At 53.9% G+C, this 22,354-nt stretch overlaps 1 protein-coding gene across 3 annotated transcripts; it reads left to right on the forward strand.

Annotated features, from left to right (window-relative positions):
* Nucleotides 1-163: 163 nt before the first annotated feature.
* Nucleotides 164-21,930, forward strand: CAD (carbamoyl-phosphate synthetase 2, aspartate transcarbamylase, and dihydroorotase). Of its 3 annotated transcripts, none has more exons than XR_011255126.1 (45): nucleotides 164-417; nucleotides 662-801; nucleotides 2,619-2,748; nucleotides 3,470-3,612; nucleotides 3,776-3,917; nucleotides 4,104-4,275; nucleotides 4,454-4,639; nucleotides 4,812-4,924; nucleotides 5,232-5,377; nucleotides 5,620-5,751; nucleotides 5,877-6,110; nucleotides 6,236-6,457; nucleotides 6,652-6,840; nucleotides 7,060-7,184; nucleotides 7,379-7,509; nucleotides 10,399-10,511; nucleotides 10,748-10,992; nucleotides 11,216-11,462; nucleotides 11,776-11,874; nucleotides 12,064-12,288; nucleotides 12,375-12,557; nucleotides 12,746-12,964; nucleotides 13,228-13,395; nucleotides 14,004-14,186; nucleotides 14,332-14,436; nucleotides 14,867-15,106; nucleotides 15,350-15,431; nucleotides 15,700-15,866; nucleotides 16,026-16,190; nucleotides 16,333-16,464; nucleotides 16,654-16,855; nucleotides 17,201-17,391; nucleotides 17,546-17,686; nucleotides 17,869-17,970; nucleotides 18,332-18,428; nucleotides 18,702-18,763; nucleotides 19,040-19,084; nucleotides 19,197-19,366; nucleotides 19,477-19,551; nucleotides 20,071-20,283; nucleotides 20,466-20,591; nucleotides 20,805-20,960; nucleotides 21,061-21,162; nucleotides 21,344-21,438; nucleotides 21,549-21,930. XR_011255126.1 is itself a non-coding variant. In XM_069580278.1 (45 exons), the coding sequence occupies exons 1-45, from the start codon at nucleotides 336-338 to the stop codon at nucleotides 21,649-21,651; spliced, it is 6,729 nt and encodes a 2,242-aa protein (XP_069436379.1). In that variant the 5' UTR covers nucleotides 164-335; the 3' UTR covers nucleotides 21,652-21,930. The 3 variants fall into 3 exon arrangements, 2 of the variants coding, with proteins under 2 accessions (XP_069436379.1, XP_069436380.1); XM_069580278.1 differs by having other exon boundaries at nucleotides 18,702-18,752; XM_069580279.1 differs by lacking the exon at nucleotides 18,702-18,763.
* Nucleotides 21,931-22,354: the final 424 nt, after the last annotated feature.

The raw sequence follows: 22,354 nt of genomic DNA on the forward strand, positions 1-22,354 counted from the left end.
GAAAGGCTGCTTCGGGGGAGAGCTGTGTTTCACAGGTTTCCCTTACCTTCGCGCTTGGTAAGGGGTGACCCAACCCGCTATCTGCCCTGGCCCCGCCCCTCACGCTCCCGGCCCCGCCCCTCACGCCGCTAGCTGCTTGCGCCGCCGCAGTCTGCCGCCGCCCAGAGCGCCTGGGCTCCTGCGCGGTTTACACAGCGCTTGGCTCTAGACAGCGGCGCGGCGAGCCACGTGGATCGATTCCGGGCGCGCAGTCATCTGGTGGTTCTAGCATCGACCCGGGCTTGCTGCGGTTTCCCTCTTCTCTGTGATCACCCCCGCCTCTGAGCTCCGTTCCCATGGCCGCCCTGGTGTTGGAGGACGGGTCGGTCCTGCGGGGCCAGCCCTTTGGGGCCGCTGTGTCGACTGCCGGGGAAGTGGGTAAGCAAGTCCGGGCTGGCTGCCGACCTCATCTGTCTCTCTGATGCCCCTCTCTGCCCAGCTTGCTCTGCTCAGACCCCGCCATTTTCCCGCCTGCACACCCCCTCCCCCGCCATTCCCTAGCCCGCGCCCCCCACCCCCCCGCCCGCCTCCGTATCCAGACGGCCCAGGGGCATTCTCAGCGCTCCGGGCAGTGCTCCGAAGGATGCCCTGCCTAAGCCCCAGCTCTGCCTCTTTCTTGCAGTGTTTCAAACCGGTATGGTCGGCTACCCCGAGGCCCTGACTGACCCTTCCTACAAAGCACAGATCTTAGTGCTGACATACCCTCTGATCGGTAACTACGGCATCCCCCCAGATGAAGTGGATGAGTTCGGGCTCAGCAAGGTAGCCAGCACCAATGCTTGTTCTACATTCCTTTTCGAATCAGTAGCTATTAACTGTTAGTGAAGACACTGCCATTCCGCTAGTCATTCTAGAGAAAGCTGATACACACTGAAGTGATAGACAGGCCCTGTGCGGGGCTTGTTAGGTGCCTTGAGAGGCACAAAGTCCTGGACCAAGCCAAAGAATCTGAGCTCCGATAAGATTTTTGTCATAAAGCTTAACTGCTTTAAGAGTGTATAGATTAATGGGAAAGAGATTGGAATACAGTGTCATACCCTTCTCAATGGTAGTAAGTCCTAGTTTCCCTGCCAAATCAATTAAGCTGATTATCATCTAAACCTGCTTTACTTACCTTGCCTCATTTTTTACCACTTTTCAGTAGAGTTTTTAACATGTAGATAAGAAAACAGTTTCCTTCTTAGTGAAGTTTTTCCTATTCCTCCTCTGGAATTTGGAAACTAAGTTGCCCTCTGAGAGTTCAAGTGAAAAAACAAATCAACACGTGCATCATAGTCACCATAGCCTCAGTGCAGTATTCCTCAAAACTCATTTTATTCTGATACTAGGCTTACTGAGCCTTTAATTCTTCATATGCTTTCACCACTCACCCTGACACTTGGGAGAAGAAACTCTAGGTAAAAGACATGCCTGTTATTCTGGAAAGAACCACTCCTCATCATGACCTACAAATTCAGTGTTCTAGTTTATAATGCATTATCTTGGTTAATTTACCTCAGTCTTCAGCTTTGTCAACTCTAGATACAATGTCAAAGTTGAGTTTATACACTTGGAAAATTGAGGCCCTGACAGAACCAAGATGAGTAAAGCCTCCAGGAGCCCCCAGCCCACCACTGACGCTTTTGCAGCATATATGCCATGAATGTATGTCCAAGTGCAAATTCGACCATCTAGCCATGGAGGGTTCTACCAGACTAGCCTTCGCATCCCTAAAGAACAGTCTCAACATTCATCTTTCTTAAACCTTCTACCACTAAGCAGATGTAATTTAAATATGCTACTTCCTCCGCAATAAACAGCCTGTTTCTCTACTTCGTTATTATAAGCTTATATATTGAGTAACAAATATGTTACTTTTTAAAATGATAGTCCCTTATGGAGGGGGTGTAATAATCATTCCTAGTATTGTACCCTGAGCCTTTATTTTTATTGAGTTAAGGTACTATGCCCCTGCCTGTTCTGTACTGTTTTACTCTGAGAATATGATCTTGTTATCTACACTACCTTAATATTCTACTTCCCTGAGTAGTAAATTAACATCCTGAAAATAAGACCTTGTCTATTCGTGCTCATGCTTGCCTCCCAGCATCTGTTATACCTGGCATGAAATGGGCCCTCTGTAAACTTCATTGACTACTATCATATGTCAGATATCTTGCTCTTGAGTTCAGAGATCTCTGATGAAGACAAATGAACACATTTGTAATACAATGTAAATAGCAAGACAAGTGGAAGTAAAAGTGAACTTAGATGAGTTCTAAGGAGGCACAGCTGCCATGGGTGAGAATGGGGGTGACATCATGGAAAAGGAGATAAAAGGGAGGGAAAAGGAAAATGTCCTTTCAGTTATCACTGTCATATCAGTGCCATCAGGCACCCCAGGCCTATGTGTTGAGTGTTTCACGTGGGAGGCAGCATTGCTGATAAAAGGCAGAAGCATGAGGTGCTTGGCTTGTTAAAGGAATGACAGATCATGCACTGTGGCTGAAGTACAGGGTCCATGGCCCTCCAGTGGGGAAAGATGGCTCGGGGAGGTATGTGGCCCTGGGCTCCTCACCGTCTCCTCCTTCCATCGACAGTGGTTTGAATCCTCGGGGATCCATGTGGCAGGACTGGTGGTGGGAGAGTGCTGTCCCACACCCAGCCACTGGAGTGCCAGCTGCACCCTGCACGAGTGGCTGCAACAGCATGGCATACCCGGCCTGCAAGGTATGGTGCAAGCATTGCCGTGTCTGGATGGAACATAGGTACCTGGGGAGAAAGAATTAAGAGAGGTTCTCTGTGGACCCTTGGGACTTGAGTCCAGGGTTGTGATAGAATGTACCTGATTCAACTGGGGGAACGAACTGAGCTCTCACTCAGATGGGAAATTTCAAGCGTGCAAAAGGAAAGAATAGGATAATGAATCCCCAGTTTCATCAACTCAGGGCTAAACTAATTTAATCATCACTACTACAACTTCCAGATTATTTTGGAGCAAATCTCAGACATAATATTGTTTCATCTACTGAGAGTTCAATATCTATGAAAAAGAACCCCTGTAAAAACATGATGACAATAACACTACCATACCTTTAAAAAATTAACTAATTCCTTAATATCAAATATCCAGGGAGTGTTCAAAATTTTTCCAGTTTTCTAATTAAAAAAAAAAAAACAAAACCTGTTTGATAATATTCCTGTATTGTCATTTAGCATGTTCTTTTGTCCCTTGGTATTACTTTCTGTAAACAGATCTGGGATGGTGGTTCAATTCAAATGTGATACTTGGAGGCAAGAATACTTCATGGTGGGGTCGTTCTGGAAGGGCAGCCCAGGATTTTGATGCCCAGAGGACAGCTGTGGGTGACTCGGGCTCTAGAATGGAAGTCTTAACTTCCTGCATGACTGCACTGAGGGAGTGATCTCTCAGAGTCTGCTGTTTCAACAGGAGTGGACACACGGGAGCTGACTAAGAAGCTGCGAGAGCAAGGGTCTCTGCTGGGCAAGTTGGTCCAGGATGGGACAGAACCTTCAACCCTGCCCTTCTTGGACCCCAATGCCCGCCCCCTGGTGCCGGAGGTCTCCACTAAGGTACAGAGATAGAGTGGGAGAGTGTTTCATGCTAAGCACAGTAGTTAATACTGTGTCAAGACTGCTTGTGAACACTTGAGGGAGAACTGGAAAAGGCCTCCAGAATACAGGTTTTGTGCAGATTATACCTACTATTCACAGCTGTCAACCATTTACTCCTCAGGTTCCACGGGTATTCAATGCAGGGGGAACCCCTCGGATCCTTGCTTTGGACTGTGGCCTCAAGTATAATCAGGTCCGATGCTTGTGCCAGCGTGGGGCAGAGGTCACTGTGGTACCCTGGGACCACGCGTTAGACAGTCAAGGTGAGTAGCTTGGGTCTGTACAAGGCCTCAGGCAAGCAGCATGTGTGGAAGATTTGGTCCTCCGTCCAGCTGCTGAAGGTCAATGTGAGTTGCAGAGAAGAAGGGGGAGAAAAGGGCTTTTGCTCTAATGGTGTGTCTCTCTAGTTGAATTATAGATTTTGATATTATCTTTTCTGCCCACTCCAGAGTATGAGGGTCTCTTCCTGAGTAATGGCCCTGGTGACCCCGCCTCCTATCCCAGCTTGGTATCCACACTGAGCCGTGTTTTATCTGAACCAAACCCCCGACCTGTCTTCGGGATCTGTCTGGGACACCAGCTGTTGGCCTTAGCCATTGGGGCCAAGACTTACAAGATGAGGTGGGGGCACAAGGGGTGGGGAGTCTTGGGAATGAGAATAGAATAGATTTGATGTTTATTAGTGTTGAAATTGGACTGGGGGCTGGTGAGAATCATGAGATCAGCCAGAGCTGGGTTTGGTGCAGGAGTGAAGTGAGGGTGAAGAGGGGCCTGAGACTTAGGATGTTTCTGCCTCCAGATATGGAAACCGAGGCCATAACCAGCCATGCTTGCTGGTGGGCTCCGGGCGCTGCTTTCTAACATCCCAGAACCATGGATTTGCTGTGGAAACAGACTCACTGCCAGCAAGCTGGCTTCCTCTCTTCACCAATGCCAATGATCACTCCAACGAAGGCATCGTACATGAGAGCCTGCCCTTCTTCAGGTGAGCCTATGTGGTTCTGGCACAATACCTGGATCTCTGCAGCTCTGAAGCCCACTGAGACTTAAAGATCAAAAAAGAAATCACAGCAGTGGGCCCCAGTCAGCCTTCCCACTACCCACCTTTGAGACCGCCAGTGACAATGGCAGTTTTCACGATCCCCTCTCTTCAACAGTGTCCAGTTTCACCCAGAGCATCAAGCTGGCCCTTCAGATATGGAACTTCTTTTTGACATTTTTCTGGAAGCTGTGAAAGAAGCTGCAGCTGGGAACCCTGGGGGCCAGACAGGTAAGCACTTGAGTAGATCTAGGTTGGGGATCTAAGAACGGGCTCCAGGGTAGGCATAAGATGAAAGAGCCTCGGGAAACTGAGAGGAGTTTGGGAGGTCAGGCAGGAGGGGTGGGAAGGCAACCAAGCCAAAGTGATTCATTCATGCTTCTTCCATTCAAAGGAACTCCAGAGTCAAGTCCAGGTTTATGGTCCTGCCTCTGCCACTCATCAGAGGCGTGACTTGTTCTGGTTTCTTCCGTAAAGTGAGGGTTAATCTAGATGATCTCGTTCAACTCTAATGTACTGTCTTTCTTTGCCTCCAAAGTTCGAGAGCGGCTGGCTGAGCGCCTCTGTCTCCCTGGGATTCCCACCCCAGGCTCTGGGCTTACAGCACCACGAAAGGTTCTGATTCTGGGCTCAGGGGGCCTCTCCATTGGCCAGGCTGGCGAGTTTGACTACTCAGGCTCTCAGGTAAAGTGTGTCCATTGCTTCCCCTCTGGGCGTGTGGCCCTCAGGATGAATAGGGCTTAGGCATGAACACTGGTTGTAGGGAAGAAGTGACCCAAGCGAACTGGGGAATACACAGAAAGGTGAGAAGTCAGTTATTAGGGACTGAGAGTCCAGGAAAGGGAGAAGAGGAAGATAAATGCTGGTCTAAGACCAAAAATCTTGCTTCTCTAGTCGAGGCTGATATGCCATCTTTATCCCCCTAGGCGATCAAGGCCCTGAAGGAGGAAAACATTCAGACATTGCTGATCAACCCTAACATCGCTACCGTGCAGACCTCACAGGGGCTGGCGGACAAGGTCTATTTCCTCCCCATAACACCTCACTACGTAACCCAGGTATGACTCAGGCGAGGCTGGACTGCAGAGAGGACCCACATGGGCCAGGCGATCCTGTGCCAATTCTGTGATCTGCTACCTAACCCCAGGGTCTCAATGCCTGTTACTCCTCCCTCCTCCCCCAGGTGATACGTAATGAGCGCCCAGATGGTGTGTTACTGACTTTTGGGGGCCAAACAGCTCTGAACTGTGGTGTGGAGCTGACCAAGGCTGGGGTACTCGCTCGGTACGGAGTCCGGGTCCTGGGCACACCTGTGGAGACCATTGAGTTGACTGAGGATCGGCGTGCCTTCGCCTCCAGGATGGCAGAGATCGGAGAGCACGTAGCCCCCAGCGAGGCAGCGAATTCTCTTGAGCAGGTTCAAGGGCTGGTGGGGGTAGACAGGTGGCGTTTCCTTCAGAGCATATTTTCTCTGGGCCCAGGAGCCCTCTGCACAACACGCAGTCAAGACCTAATCTGTTTGTTCATCTGTGCTCATTGCAGGCCCAGGCAGCAGCTGAGAGACTGGGGTACCCTGTGCTGGTGCGCGCAGCCTACGCCTTGGGTGGCCTGGGTTCTGGCTTTGCCTCTAACAAAGAGGAGTTGTCTGCTCTCGTGGCTCCAGCTTTTGCCCATACCAGCCAAGTGCTGGTAGACAAGTCCCTGAAAGGATGGAAGGAGATTGAGTATGAGGTGGTGAGAGACGCCTATGGCAACTGTGTCACGGTGAGTGATGGAAGAGGGGCAGTCGTGCAAGGCAGCGTGAGCTGTTGTAAGAGCCCGGGCAGGGCTGAGATCTTTGAGAGTTCAGTGTCCTCACACCCAGGATGGGTGCATCTCCAGAGGCAATAGGACCCTGGGATGCAGCCTCCTGCCCCTCCTCACTCCCTATGGCGGTGACCTCATGGTCACCTTCACAGGTGTGTAATATGGAGAACCTAGACCCACTGGGTATCCACACCGGGGAGTCCATCGTGGTGGCTCCAAGCCAGACGCTAAATGACAGGGAGTACCAGCTACTGAGGCAGACGGCCATCAAGGTGACTCAGCACCTCGGAATCGTCGGGGAGTGCAACGTGCAGTACGCCCTGAACCCTGAGTCTGAGCAGGTGAGACTCCAGGCCGTGGGGCTGATACTCTAGCTGCTGGAGCACCGTCTGTAATTTGGGGGCCTCTAGGCCAAGGAGCCTTTTAACCCTCCAGACCCTGGAGCAGAAGCTAGCATTATGTTTGATAGGATTGGGGCTTTATCGTCCTGCCTTTCTGAGGCCTCTCCTTTCTGAGGCCTTCTAGGCCAGTTATTTAGTCTCTGTTTTCTCTCTTTGCAGTACTACATCATTGAAGTGAATGCCAGGCTCTCTCGCAGCTCTGCGCTAGCCAGTAAGGCCACCGGCTACCCACTGGCCTATGTGGCAGCCAAGCTGGCTTTGGGCATCCCTCTGCCTGAACTCAGGTACAAGGATTGGGAAGAGATGGGGTAGGGGTAGGGGTGGGGGTGAGATCGTGGGAGCTGGGAAAAAAAAAAGTTTATGGGACGAGGGATAGGAAAAGGACATTGGCCTGGGTGTGGGTGGGAGAGCAGTATCTGCAAGCTCACCATTTAGCTCCTGCTCTGTCCTCTTGGCAACCCCACCTGACGGCCCCCAGGAACTCGGTGACAGGGGGAACGGCAGCCTTTGAACCTAGTCTGGATTACTGCGTGGTGAAGATTCCTCGCTGGGACCTCAGCAAGTTCCTCCGCGTCAGCACAAAGATTGGGAGCTGCATGAAGAGCGTGGGTGAGAGACACATCCCAAGAGACCCCTCCCCAGATCACCTCACGGGGTCCCACACGTCCGAAGGACTTAGAATGTCATAGAGTCAGCTCCCTGGCATGTCCTTTCAGCTCTTGTATGAGCAGGTTGTTGTGAGCGGTTTCTCAGAACTAATAGGGACATTTCCAACTAAGATAGTGGTTCTCCCCAGGGGTGAGGATCCAAGGCATCTGGAAATCCATATACACACTGCCTCCACTCCCCAGATGGCATGTCAGAAATCTTGGAATGGGGTGATAACCATCAGATTCTCATCTCTTGTGTCACAAATGAGTAAGCAGGTACCCACAGAAGGAGAGTGTGTGGCTGAGTAGAGGGCAGAGCCAAGAGCTGAAAACTGGATCTGTTGCTAGCTGCACGTTCCTCTGTTACAATGTGTTACCAGTCATGGGTGAGGCCAGTTCCATGAAACTCCACCCACAGTGTTTCATAGCATTTTGCCTTTGGCCTCATCCCCAGGCTGTTAATGCCAGTGACAATTTGTTCTCCATGCTTGTTTAAGTACCAGTGTTTCAAGGAAATAACTGCTGTTTACTATGATCTCTTCTAAGGCCAAGTCAGCACAGTGGCAGCCATGCCCAGTGATTCTCCGCTGGGCACTTCCTGCCATGGTCACTAAATTAAAATTAAAAAAATAATAATAATTAACTGATCTGGTGCTGCATGCTAGTTGCAGCATGCAGGGTCTTTCTTTAGTTGTAGCATGCAAAGTCTTTGTTGTATCACATGGGATCTCTAGTTCCCTGACCAGGGATCAAACCAAGGCCCTCTGCATTAGGAGCATGGAGTCTTAACTACTGGACCACTGGGGAAGTCCCTCAAATATTTTTCAATACATTGTTTAAGATCAGAGCAGGATGTAAGAGAAATTTCATAGAAACCGAGACAATTAGTAATGAATGGGTATGATGGTCAGCTTTTAGGCAGTGTTAAGAATGCTGTAATTGAGTTAGTATGCTTCCTTACAGTGACCCTTTCTTTAAGTTTCCTTAGTTTGTCCTCCGCAACATTTCTACTAAAACAAGCATGTGCACATACCAAGCTGCCACCAGCTAAGGATAATAGCTTTTTACTGTGCTCCAAATTTCCATTAACAGCAATAGTAGCCTTTAAACTTGTAAGTCTAAGCTCAGATATTACTTGATTTTTAGAAATCTTACAAGACTGCCAAGTTGTTCCTTCTGGAGATGAATTTCTGTTATGTGAAAATTATAATAAACATGGGAACGAAGCCATAAATTGTAGCTAAGAGAAGTGGATTGAAAATAGGACAATCAAAGATTGATTCCTAGATGAGAGATTTAAGTATTTTACATCTGAGTATTCTTAGAATTTGATGTTCTTTGGTAACTTTTTGTAACTCTTATTATACAAGTAAGATGCCTGAATCATTGAGAAATTAGAAAAGGTAGTTTTACCAAAGAAGAGTAATCACCTATAATCTTATCACACAGACATTAATTTGGGGATTTATATGATTCTGGGATTTTTCTAGGCTTGCATGTGAGTGCATTGGGTTTCTCTTTTATCCAGGATAAAAACTTTTGTAATATAACCACATTACAAAGACATTGAACAAAATCACTCATCCTCTTCCTTAACACTACAAGTACCATCTTGATGTTTTTGAAAATTTTCTTAAAGAAACAAATATTAGAATTGTAAATAGAAAACTACATTTGGTAAGAGATATTTGAAGACTCTAGGGTAAATTGTCAGAGGACATGAACAAACTTCATTGATGAGGAAATCAATAAGCAGGCCTGGGTGTAGGGGGGAAGTTTCCTCTTAGTAGTAGTTAGAAGAAATCTAGTTAAAATGAGAGAATTATTTTTACTTGTTGGCAAAAGTTGTTTTAAATGATTATACACACTTCTTAAAAGATTAGTTAAATTTATATTGGTGGCCAAAAGCTTTGTTCAGGTTTTTCATAACAGCTTATGGAAAAAGCTAAATGAACATTTTGGCCAATACTTTGTATTATAAAGCACAGACTCCTACAAAGCAATTAATGCTTATCAAGGGCCAGAAAACATACCTTGCCTATTGCCTATGCACTTCTGAAAATATATCCTCAGAGGATAAACTAAATCCCAGATAGCATTACCATCTTATTTACAGTGATGAACACTTCAAAGCTAAATGTCCTTCAGTGAGTGAGCAGTCACTTTATGGTAAATCACACAAGAGTTAAACTGCTAGTAACAAAGGAAAGGAAAGTGAAGTCACTCAGTTGTGTCCAACTGTTTGCGACCTCATGGACTGTAGCCTACCAGGCTCCTCTGACCATGGGATTTTCCAGGCAATAGTTCTGGAGCAGATTGCCATTTCCTTCTCCAGGGGAATCTTCCTGACCCAGGGATCGAACCCAGGTCTCCTGCATTGTAGACAGACGCTTTACTGTCACACACTAATGTGGGAAAAGCTTACAGTGAGGGGAAAAGCAGGATAAATGTTTATGTAAACTATAATCTTGTATAAACATTTGGAAGACGTACTCTAGAGTGATAGTTGGAAATATGATTAACCCTGAGTGAATTCAAAGAATAATGGGATCATCTTACTACCCAGACTTTTAATAAGTTTTAAAGGATCAGCCAGATTACATCATTACAATATGAATAAAGGAAACCAAATAAATGGATAACCATCAGTGATTGGGCCTCTGTGATCGTTCCAATGTCCACATGAAAATGGTAGGGAGAAAAAGCTGCAAGTGTAAGATTCTCAATGAAACAACATAAATCCACCACTGTGGGCTTGAGAACCTCCCAGAGATTTGACGGTAGACTGCCCACATTCTGGGCATCACCAGTGCCCCCGGCCCTCAATCCTCACATCATATTCCTCCAGGTGAAGTCATGGGCATTGGGCGTTCTTTTGAGGAGGCCTTCCAGAAGGCTCTGCGCATGGTGGATGAGAACTGCGTGGGTTTTGATCACACGGTCAAGCCTGTCAGTGATATGGTAAGTGGCTCCCCTACCTGTGACAGCACTCTCAAAATGTACCTTGCTTCTTTGTGTCCCCAGCCCCCAAGCTTGTTACCAGTAATACTAGTACCAGTCACTAGTGGACTTTGCTGTGTTTTCACTTTGCTGAGGATTCTGTGGTTTCATTTCTCTTTATTATGGGGATGTATCATTAGACTTGTTTCTATAGGTGAGGAAACTGAAGCTTAGCTTGTCTGCCCTCTCCCCATTAGGAGTTGGAGACTCCAACAGACAAGCGCATCTTCGTGGTGGCAGCAGCCCTGTGGGCTGGCTACTCAGTGGATCGCCTGTATGAACTGACTCGCATTGACCGCTGGTTTTTGCACCGGATGAAGCGGATCATAACACACACCCAGCTGCTAGAGCAACACCGTGGACAACCTTTGCCCCCAGACCTGCTGCATCAGGCCAAGCGCCTTGGCTTCTCAGACAAGCAGATTGCCCTCGCGGTCCTCAGGTCAGGGATGGTGGGAGGACCTCAGGCTGAGAACCTGGGGCAGAGAACCTTTGTACTCCTGAGGGGCCCTCAGGAGGAAAAGTGTGTGTGTTGGGGTGGGGGGGTGTTGGAGGTTACTGCCCTTCTTCCCTGGGATTTTCCTCTCTGATCCCTCCCTTGGATCTCTGCCCTCTGCTGGAGCCATTTGCCACCCCCATGGTCTATATTTCTGACCCTTCTTTAGCACAGAGCTGGCTGTTCGCAAGCTGCGTCAGGAACTAGGGATCTGCCCAGCAGTGAAGCAGATTGACACAGTTGCCGCTGAGTGGCCGGCCCAGACAAATTACTTGTACCTGACGTACTGGGGCACTACCCATGACCTCAGCTTTCGAACACCTCACGTCCTGGTCCTTGGCTCTGGCGTCTACCGTATCGGCTCCAGCGTCGAGTTTGACTGGTGTGCTGTGGGCTGCATCCAGCAGCTGCGAAAGGTCTCCGAGCTCGTCTTTCATATGGTTCTCTCTGCTGTACTGATCAGCTTCCGCAGCCATCTTCCCCCCATTCTCGATCCTAGCACTTTCTATTCATTGCTGCGCCTCACATCTGTCGTAGGGCTTTAGTGGGGTTGGGGGTCCCTTAGGCCGTCCTGTGCCCTACATGTGGTTCCTCTACAGAACTCCGTGTCTACTTTTCCAGTACCTTCCCTCCCAAGGCAGGCGTCCTGTACAGCGATTTCAGAGACAGCCAAAGCAGTACTCTCTGAAGTAGGGACTTGGGCTTCCTATCCCTCCCCTCCTATTGCAGATGGGGTATAAGACCATCATGGTGAACTACAACCCAGAGACAGTTAGCACCGACTACGACATGTGTGACCGACTCTACTTCGATGAAATCTCTTTTGAGGTGAGACGGGTGAAGGCTGCCTGTGAGCCTGGGTGGCCCGTCAAGTAGGAGTGGCTGGCAAACCTCAGACTCTTTGGAACTTGTGAGGTTTGAGGGGGTTTGGGTGAAGGATGCAGGGTGGTGAGCAAGAAGGCTCAGGCCCCTGACCCTATCTGTTAACCACCACCTGTTTCTCCTCCTTTACTGCAGGTGGTGATGGACATCTATGAGCTGGAAAACCCTGAAGGTGTGATCCTGTCCATGGGCGGGCAGCTGCCCAACAACATGGCCATGGCTTTGCATCGGCAGCAGTGTCGGGTTCTGGGCACCTCCCCAGAAGCCATTGACTCAGCTGAGAACCGGTTTAAGTTCTCCCGGCTCCTGGACACCATTGGTATCAGCCAGCCTCAGTGGAGGGAGCTCAGTGACCTAGAGGTGGGCTGGGCCCTGGTGGGGGGCTGGAGGCCAGATGGCATCATGGGTGAGTGTGCACAACACAGCTAAGCTCCCTGTGCCCTTAGTCTGCTCGCCAGTTCTGCCAGACCGTGGGGTACCCCTGTGTCGTGCGCCCCTCCTATGTGCTGAGCGGTGCTGCTATGAACGTGGCCTACACCGATGGGGACTTGGAGCGCTTCTTGAGCAGTGCAGCAGCTGTCTCTAAGGAGCACCCCGTGGTCATCTCCAAGTTCATCCAGGAGGCCAAGGTGGGAGGCTGCAGATGAGTCTCTGAAGGCAGTCTTTCAGCCACGGAGGCGACTCCCCTGTCTCTGATCTGGGAAGGACGGGTTGTGCCAGGGCTTTTAAAGGCAGGGAAGCTTCCTGCAGGGGCAAGTGAGAGAAGGAAATGGCCCTTGCTGTTCACCACCTTGCCCTGTGCACCTTGCCCCACTAGGAGATTGACGTGGATGCTGTGGCTTGTGATGGTGTGGTAGCAGCTATCGCCATCTCTGAACACGTGGAGAACGCAGGTGTGCATTCAGGTGATGCCACGCTGGTGACCCCACCGCAGGACATCACTGCCAAAACCCTGGAGCGGATCAAAGCCATTGTGCATGCCGTGGGCCAGGAGCTGCAGGTCACAGGACCCTTCAATCTGCAGCTCATTGCCAAGGTAGTAAGAGGGGGCCAAAGAAAGGGACCCAAGGGCTGTAGCGCCTCTTTGTTCTGTGCTGGCCACTGTGCTGGGGCACCCTCACTGGGAGGAGAGCTAGAGGGGCGGGGTCACATCTCAGGCCCCCAGTGTTTGTGACAGTCAACCTGCCCCGTGTCCTGGGTTGATGACCCACAGAACAATGAGTGAGGGGAAGACCTGATTCACTGGGGTGGTGTCACAAGCCCACTTGAAGAAGGCCTGATCAATCTCTGTCTGCCCAGGACGACCAGCTGAAAGTCATTGAATGCAACGTGCGTGTGTCTCGCTCCTTCCCCTTCGTCTCCAAGACACTAGGTGTGGACCTAGTAGCCCTGGCAACACGGGTCATCATGGGGGAAGAAGTGGAGCCTGTGGGACTCATGACTGGCTCTGGAGTTGTGGGGGTGAAGGTAAGGAAGATGGAAGCCCCAGGTTAGTGGTCAGCAGGGAGGCAGATAGCAGGAGGGAGTTCACCTGCTGCCCAAGCTATGTGCCCATTGACGAATAAAGTGAGCACCTCCTGTGGTCAAGGCCTTGCTGGGTGGTCAGGGAATAAGATGGCCCTCCTCCCTGAGGAGTGTCCACTCTAGTGATGGGAGGCAAGAGAAGTTGGTTCCCAAACAGCTTGCTTCTAGAGGTTCCCAAACAGCTTGCTTCTAGGATAGCATGTGATAAACTTGCAGAGTAGAGACCGAAGCGAAATGCTCACGGAGGTGCCACTTCCACAGAGGGTGACCCGGGAAGGTTCAAGAAGAGAGGTGGTGTTTGCACTGAGCCTTGGAATATAGTCAAGGTTTGAGATTTGCCGAGCTTGTTGAGGAAGTGTTCCAAGGCTAGGGAGTAGCCTCGTGGAGGCCAAGGGAAGTGCAAGCCTGTTTGGGAAGTAGCCAATGATTGGCGGGTTCATGTAGGGCAGCACGGGGAAGGCTCACCCTGTCTGGAGAAGGCCAAGAGAGGAGATCATTGCCACCCCTCCTGGTGCAGGGATGTGGGCCGCTCTCACTTCCTGCTCCCTCAGGTGCCCCAGTTCTCGTTCTCCCGCCTGGCGGGGGCTGACGTGGTGCTGGGTGTGGAGATGACCAGTACTGGGGAAGTGGCTGGCTTTGGGGAGAGCCGCTGCGAAGCCTACCTCAAGGCCATGCTCAGTACTGGTTTTAAGATCCCCAAGAAGAACATCTTGCTGACCATTGGCAGCTATAAGGTAAGAACCCACGTTGGGGGTGGGGGGGTGGAGGGTAGGGTGGGCTCTGAAGAGGTGGGGGTGGGTACAGATGGCCACTGCTCCCTGGGCCAGGGCTAACTTGAAGTGGAGGACAGGAGAAACAACCTCATCCTCCCTTCTTCAGAACAAAAGTGAGTTGCTCCCAACTGTGAGGCTGCTGGAGAGCCTGGGCTACAGCCTCTACGCCAGCCTGGGCACCGCTGACTTCTACACAGAGCATGGCGTCAAGGTATGGGGTGACCCCCCACTGCCCGCCCGCTGAGATATGAGAACACCCGGATTCTCTCCCTGTTTCCCTGCTTTCCATGTCATTGTACGAATCATCTGTTCCACGTAGAACAGTAGAGTATACAGAAAAGCAGAGAAAAAAAAATCCCTCGTGATCTTTCCACCACTGTTAACATTCTGGCATATTTCCTTCCATGATTTCCTCTGTGTATTGTGTGAGCTCCATACTGCAGAATCCTTGGTAACCATAGTGTAAAGATTTTCTGGTCAAGAAAAATGCTTTGCCTGCAGTAAAGTGAAGTGGCCTGGTCCCTCTCCTGTGGGTCCTCAGTTTCTTCCTCGGCTCCTAGGCCACCTCCCCGCTCCCTTCACGCTGGCCTCTTGGCCCCCTGCCAGGCTCAGGTTGCTCCAGTCTTGTCTCTGGGCTCCAGGTGACGGCTGTGGACTGGCATTTTGAAGAGGCAGTGGATGGAGAGTGCCCACCACAGCGAAGCATTTTGGAGCAGCTCGCTGAGAAAAACTTTGAGCTCGTGATTAACCTGTCCATGCGTGGGGCCGGGGGCCGGCGTCTTTCTTCCTTCGTCACCAAGGGCTACCGCACGCGGCGCCTGGCCGCTGACTTCTCCGTACCCCTCATCATTGACATCAAGTGCACCAAACTGTTTGTGGAGGTAACTGAGACCCTGGGCGCCGGGACTGGGGCAGCCAGTGTCAGCAAGGGAGGAGGCAGAAGTGAGCATGCTCTGGGGCTGGGAAATCTCTTCATGGAGCGGCCTTGCTAGTCATCAAGCTTTGTGGCTGCAAAGAGGATGGATGTAGAGAGGCAGAAGCCTGGTTTATGGGAAAACCCAGGCCCCATCTGCAGATCCCAGGCTGCCCTTTGATCTTTGCTGACCCTGATTTTCCCCCCGCAGGCGCTGGGACAGATCGGGCCAGCCCCTCCTCTGAAAGCGCATGTTGACTGCATGACCTCCCAGAAGCTCGTGCGGCTGCCTGGTAAGTGCATCTCGGGAGAGAACCTGGCTCCTGTACATCAATAGGGGCTGCGGTGAAGGATGGCTGTGGGGCCCACTCAGCCCTGGACTGTTCAGAGTGGGAAGGGCCCAGAAGCTTACTCACTCTGAGCTCTTTATTCTCCATCCACGATGCCCCTGACTGAGAGCTTCACCACCTCTCACTGGTGTCAGTCGCTGCTTATTTTCCTACCTTGATGCCCTTGAGTCTCTGACTCTCCCTCCAACCTGCTGTCTGTGTGTTCTCCCAGGATTGATCGACGTCCATGTGCACCTGCGGGAACCAGGGGGGACACACAAGGAGGACTTTGCCTCGGGCACAGCTGCTGCCCTGGCTGGGGGCGTCACCATGGTGTGTGCTATGCCTAATACCCGGCCCCCCATCACCGACGCCCCTGCCCTGGCCCTGGCGCAGAAGGTGAGCCCCGGTTCTCCTGCTTCCTGGTGACCCACATCCCCCACCTGCCTCCCCCGCCTCCCTCTACGCTGCTCCCTCTACCCCTCCCCAGGGGCCAGGCCACGTGAGCCAGGCTGGCACAGGTGCCGATGGGCCCTATCTCGAATGTATTCCTTCCAGCTGGCAGAGGCCGGCGCCCGCTGTGACTATGCCTTATTCCTCGGAGCCTCGTCGGAAAATGCAGGGACCCTGGGCACCGTGGCTGGGTCTGCGGCGGGGCTGAAGCTCTACCTCAACGAGACCTTCTCTGAACTGCGGCTGGACAGTGTGGCCCAGTGGATGGAGGTAGGGGGTGGGTGGGGGCGGGGCCAGCCAGCCAGTGCCCCTGGTTTGAGGGCCCCCTCATGACAGGCTGGAGGCAGTGTGAGTTGGGAGCCCTGCAAGGGCTCGGGCCCTGCAGGGTCCCGGAACCTTCTCCTTTCCCCAGCACTTCGAGACATGGCCATCCCACCTCCCCATCGTGGCCCACGCCGAGCGGCAGAGTGTCGCAGCCGTCCTCATGGTGGCCCAGCTGGCCCAGCGCTCTGTGCACATCTGTCACGTGGCACGGAAGGAGGAGGTGAGAGCCCCAGGGGCGCCCCTGTGGCTTTCCCAGTGACTCCAGGTGATCAGGATGGTCCTTGGGGGCAGGGGCGGCTCAGCACGCCTGCCCCGTGACTTTCCAGGAGGGGAGGTTGGCTGCGGGGACTGTGCAGGTCAGGGCCTCGAGGGACAACCCCCACCTCGAGGTCTCCCCACTCTCCCCCAGATCCTGCTGATTAAAGCGGCAAAGGCACGGGGGCTGCCGGTGACCTGTGAGGTGGCACCCCACCATCTGTTCCTGAGCCGTGATGACCTGGAACGTCTGGGGCCCGGGAAGGGGGAGGTTCGGCCCGAGCTTGGCTCCCGGGAGGACATGGAAGCCCTATGGGAGAACATGGCCGTCATCGACTGCTTTGCCTCCGACCACGGTGAGAAGGCCCGGGACGTACCCCCTGGCCCAGGGGATCTGGGCCAGGACCTTGGGCTCCATGAGGCCTGGGCTTGGTCTGGGTGGGACTCCAACCAAGTTCCTGGTCTATCATAGGCGTTTGATAGGTATTTACTGAGAGAGCGAATGAGCAAATGAGGAAACAGTAAATGAGAGAATCTGGGTGGAAGGTATGGGCCCTGAAGAAGGCAGCAGTCCCAGCTTCCCTGTTTTCGGATTCCCAGGAAAAGCTAGAGTCGGAGTTGGTAGTGAAGCCTTTCTTGGTGGCGTGTGTGACTCCCCAGCATGGAGGCCACTGTCCTGAGGGTGGTGCTCTCTCCCCCAGCCCCCCACACCGTGGAGGAGAAGTGTGGGCCCCGGCCTCCCCCCGGCTTCCCAGGGCTGGAGACCATGCTGCCCCTGCTGCTGACGGCAGTGAGCGAGGGCCGGCTCAGCCTGGACGACGTGCTGCAGCGACTGCACCACAACCCTCGGCGCATCTTCCACCTGCCCCCCCAGGAGGACACCTACGTGGAGGTGTGGGCTGGGGCTGGGGGCGAGCAGGCTCTTCCTGACCCCCCTCAGGAGGACATCTATGTGGAAGGGTGGGGCCAGGGGCAGGTGGGCCTCTGCAGTCCTGGGAGAGGGTGCATGTGGCGCCCGTGCCCACCATGACCCATGACTCTGGCAGGTGGATCTGGAGCACGAGTGGACAGTCCCTAGCCACATGCCCTTCTCCAAGGCCCACTGGACACCCTTTGAAGGGCAGAAAGTGAAGGGCACCATCCGCCGTGTGGTCCTGCGCGGGGAGGTGGCCTATATTGATGGGCAGGTACGTGTGTGGCCCAGGCCTGGGCTGTCATGACCTGCTGGGTGCCGTTCTCTTCCCACCCCAGCAGGTCTGCATGGTCCCACTACCCCTCCAAGCACAGGTCCCCAGGGCATCTTTTCTGCTTGCCAGCTTCCACCTCTTGACTGCCTGGCTCACTTGCCCTCCCTGCCTTCTGTCCACAGGTGCTGGTGCCACCGGGCTACGGACAGGATGTCCGCAAGTGGCCCCAGGGCGCTGTTCCACAGCTCACGCCCTCGGCCCCGGCTGCCAGTGAGCTAACCACGGTAATTTTCAGGGCTGGGGGGCTGGCATGGGGGTGTAGTCAGGGGCAGGTATAAACAGCACAAACATTTTAGTTGGTGGGTCAGGGGCAATGGAAGGTTCGTCACTTAACAGTTAAAATCCTCACCACCTACCCTGTCTACTGCAAATTAACTCAATTTAGGAGGCTTCCTGTGGGAAACACTAATCCATTAACCCAACCAGAGAGAAATCTCTAAGAAGCCAGTGGGCCACCCCTGCTGGGGGCAGCCCAGTGGGAGAGCAGGTAGAGGGGCGTGATGGAGTGGACAGGAAGCAGTTTGGCTTTTCTTGAGGGACTGAGCTTGAGGAAGATCACGTCACTACCTGATGTTGTCTCTCCAGACCCCGGAGAGGCCCCGCCGGAGCGGCCCAGCACTCCCTGATGGCCGCTTCCACCTGCCTCCCCGGATCCACCGAGCCTCCGACCCAGGTTTGCCAGGTAAGAGAAAGATCCTGTGATCGGAGGGTGGGGCCGCCTGGACCTAGACACATGTAGGGACGGGCTCCTCTTCCCCGCAGTGTCCCAGGTGGCCCAAGTTTGGGGGCTCTGTGGCCTCAGAGCTATTCCAGTCCCGCTGTCCACTTCCCTTGTCCTTCCTACCGCCCCAGTCCTTATCTAACCCCCTGTTCCCCCCGTGCCTAAATCAGCCCACCCAGCGTGAGGTAGGCATCCCCCAGCCTCTTCTCACAGGCCCTTTTTTGTTGTGGGCAGCTGTGTTCCTCCGCCCGGGAGCTGGGACCCCATGGGGCAGCAGAGCGTGGGGTAAAATCCAGGTTGTTGGTTGCTGTGGGCCTGGCTGCCCCCCTTGCCTAGGATCCCTTTGCCAGCTGGGAGGGTCCCGGGAGGGCACCGCTGATCACACCCAACAGCCCCTGTGTGAAATCATGGGTCCGTGCCCAGAGCTGCCACCCCTGCCCTCAGCTAACCTACTGTCGCTACTATGGTGTGAGTTGGTTTAACACAGACACTGTGATCCGAGTCCCAGGAAGCTGGGGCTCTTCACACACCCCAGCTGCAGGTTTACATCTGTCCTGTTGCCCTGTTTGTAGCTGAGGAGCCAAAGGAGAAGACCTCCCGGAAGGCAGCTGAGCCAGGTAAGAGACTGTCCTGAGCACACGCTCGCTCACCTTTGGGGACCTCTCTGAGCTGGCCTGGGTAGGAGGAACCCTCTGACCAGCCTCTTCTGCCACGCCCCTCACTCTGCAGAGCTGATGGGAACCCTTGATGGCATCTGCTACCCTCCACCACCAGTACCTAGACAGGCGTCACCCCAGAACCTGGGGACCCCTGGCCTGCTGCACCCCCAGACCTCACCCCTGCTGCACTCACTAGTGGGCCAACATATCCTGTCCGTCCAGCAGTTCACCAAGGATCAGGTGCCTGGGGGAGGGAGGAGGGGGCCACCCAGAGCTGTGAGGATCTGGAGAGCTGGGGCCAGGAGCCCTGGAGGCCACACCCTTTCCAGCTGACTCGGGATCTTTCTCAGATGTCTCACCTGTTCAACGTGGCACACACACTGCGCATGATGGTACAGAAGGAGCGGAGCCTCGACATCCTCAAGGTCAGGGTCAGGGCTGTGGGCTAAGGATGCAGGCCCAGTGGGCAGGGTTCTGTAAGTAGTCAGAGGGGTCTCCCTCCCCGACCTTGGGTTCCCGCATGGTAGTCCACACCCTCCATCGGTGAGCCCTGCTCTGATGGTCCTGCCGCTCTAGGCTGCCTCCGTGGTGACCCTCCTCTGATCAGTGTGCAGCTGACCTGCGAGCCCTGAGTGCCAGCACACAGGCCCAGCAACCCAGTCCCTTGGTGGATACTGATGTCTTCATGGGAGAGGACGGGGTATACCTCTCCCAGAGAACAAACGTCTCATTCATACGCTTAACAGTAGCTTTTTGGAGGCAGACCTTTAGCTCACAGGAACACACTGTTGGAGATGCCGGGGCTTTGGCGGGTCACGGGGAGGTTTGGGGGAAGGGTTTTCTCAGCACCCCTCTAGGACACATTGAGGAAGCAGGCAGCAGCCCCACATGCTCCCTGGGATGGACACAGCTACACACACACACGCATGCATCTTGCCTCCCAGGGGAAGGTGATGGCCTCCATGTTCTACGAGGTGAGCACACGGACCAGCAGCTCCTTTGCAGCAGCCATGGCCCGGCTCGGGGGCGCTGTGCTCAGCTTCTCCGAAGCCACATCCTCTGTCCAGAAGGGCGAGTCCCTGGCTGACTCGGTGCAGACCATGAGCTGCTACGCCGATGTCGTCGTGCTGCGGCACCCCCAGCCCGGGGCAGTGGAGGTGAGGCCGGCCTCTGCTCCAGGGCAAGATCGATTGGGCAGGGCCTGCAGACACTGCCTGTAACTGCAGGTCTCAGGTGGGGCCAGATGGGTGAGGGGACTCAGGAGAAGTGGGACTGCGGCGGGGAGTGGGGGTCCCTGAGACTCAGAAGAAAGGATTCTTTCCTTGTCCCTGTGTCGCAGCTGGCAGCCAAGCACTGCCGGAGGCCAGTGATCAATGCAGGGGACGGGGTTGGAGAGCACCCTACCCAGGCCTTGCTGGACATCTTCACCATCCGGGAGGAGCTTGGGACAGTCAACGGCATGACGGTAAGGGTGCAGGCGGGGCTCAGAGGCCTGCCCTGGGACAGTCTGGAGAGGGAGGCAGGTGGGAAGCAGTTTCTGCATTTCAGAGCCTGTTGCATCAGGGGGCCTCCATTCTGGTCCTGAGGCTGAAAGCTTCAAAATGGGGGTGAGGGTGTGCTCAGTCTGGGGTCCTCCTGGTGATGGGCTGCCACCCACCCCCACCAACTCCCCGCCCAGATCACGATGGTGGGCGACCTGAAGCATGGCCGCACGGTGCATTCGCTGGCCTGCCTGCTCACCCAGTACCGTGTCAGCCTGCGCTACGTGGCGCCCCCCAGCCTGCGCATGCCCCCTGACGTGCGGGCTTTCGTGGCCTCCCGTGGCACCAAGCAGGTCAGGACCTGGGAGGCCTCCCGTGGTGGTATGGGGAGGGACCTGTGTTGGGCGGTCAGTGCAGGCACTGCGCTCACCCTGGCCGGGCCTCACTGTCTAGGAGGAATTTGAGAGCATCGAGGAGGCGTTGCCTGACACCGATGTACTCTACATGACGCGCATCCAGAAGGAGCGCTTCGGCTCCACCCAGGAATATGAAGCAGTGAGTGCGAAGCGGGGAGGAGCAGCCCGGGGTAGCTGCGGCATTCCAGACTGGCAGCCAGGAAGGCTGGGCCCCTCGGTTGTAATAACTGCCTCCGGGGACCGGTGGTGGGGGCCCAGGCCGCATGGGCTCGTAGCCACTGCAGCCCTGAGGTGCTTACGGGGCCCCTCCCTTCCCGCAGTGCTTCGGCCAGTTCATCCTCACTCCGCACATCATGACCCGGGCCAAGAAGAAGATGGTGGTGATGCACCCGATGCCCCGTGTCAATGAGATCAGGTGATGTGGCATCAAGATAGGGGCTGTGCTTGGGGGCACGGGGCGGGGGCCTGCACTCAGTCCTGTTCAGGCTGTCTTGGGCCGGGCAGTAACTCTTCCTTTTCTTGCAGCGTGGAGGTGGACTCAGACCCCCGAGCCGCCTACTTCCGCCAGGCAGAGAACGGCATGTACATCCGCATGGCTCTGCTGGCCACCGTGCTGGGCCGCTTCTAGGGCCCGACCCCTCAGCCTCGGCTCAGGCCCAGCTGTGGGCATGGGATCTCGCACCCCCCACAGTGGCTGTACCCTTAGTAGCTGCTCTGGGGCATCCAGATAGGCCTTGTGCTCAGATGCACACATGTGGGGACCACGCTTCAGACACTGGACTGGACTGGAGCCATCTAGCATGGAGATGGGGCCGCAGGGGTGGGGCCCAGTCGGCCCATCTCCCTTCTTGCACCTCAAATCTGTATAGTTACTTTTTCACTGACTTAATAAAGCAGCTGAGCTGCCTCTGCTTCTTGCTTCCTTGAGTGTATCCTGGCTTTAGCAGAGGGTGCTAAGTCCAATAGGAAGAGCTTTCTTCTACAAAATGAGAAGAGTTTCTCAAATACAAGGGCACCTTGCTGGGCAAGCCTCTGTTCTGGCCAGGGGAGCAGGCAGGCCCCCATTTTCAGAGTGGTGGCTCTTGGAGGTTCTGGGCAGGAACACGCCATTCTCTTGGTGCTGCTGAGGCCTGTGCTCCACTGAGGAGCACATTCCACTGATCTACGTCTGGCCCTCTTTCCTCCATTCAGGTGCATGAGTCATGGGGAATGGAGGGCTGAGCATCTAGGCCCTGATGGTGAGGTTCATTCTCCTCTAGGCCAGCGGTCCCCAACCTTCTTGGCACCAAGGACCACCGATTTCATGGAAGACAATTTTCCCATAGTGGGGG

Source organism: Ovis canadensis, chromosome 3 (genome assembly GCF_042477335.2).
Source record: "Ovis canadensis isolate MfBH-ARS-UI-01 breed Bighorn chromosome 3, ARS-UI_OviCan_v2, whole genome shotgun sequence".
In the NCBI taxonomy this organism is placed as follows: domain Eukaryota; kingdom Metazoa; phylum Chordata; class Mammalia; order Artiodactyla; family Bovidae; genus Ovis; species Ovis canadensis.

Bases quoted from the DNA above. Each gene is read 5' to 3' on its own strand.
- CAD (XM_069580278.1), top strand. From the start codon at position 336: ATGGCCGCCCTGGTGTTGGAGGACGGGTCGGTCCTGCGGGGCCAGCCC. The intron at 4,925-5,231 runs GTAAGCACTTGA...TTGCCTCCAAAG, and splicing joins GAACCCTGGGGGCCAGACAG to TTCGAGAGCGGCTGGCTGAG. The intron at 17,687-17,868 runs GTACGTGTGTGG...TTCTGTCCACAG, and splicing joins TGGCCTATATTGATGGGCAG to GTGCTGGTGCCACCGGGCTA.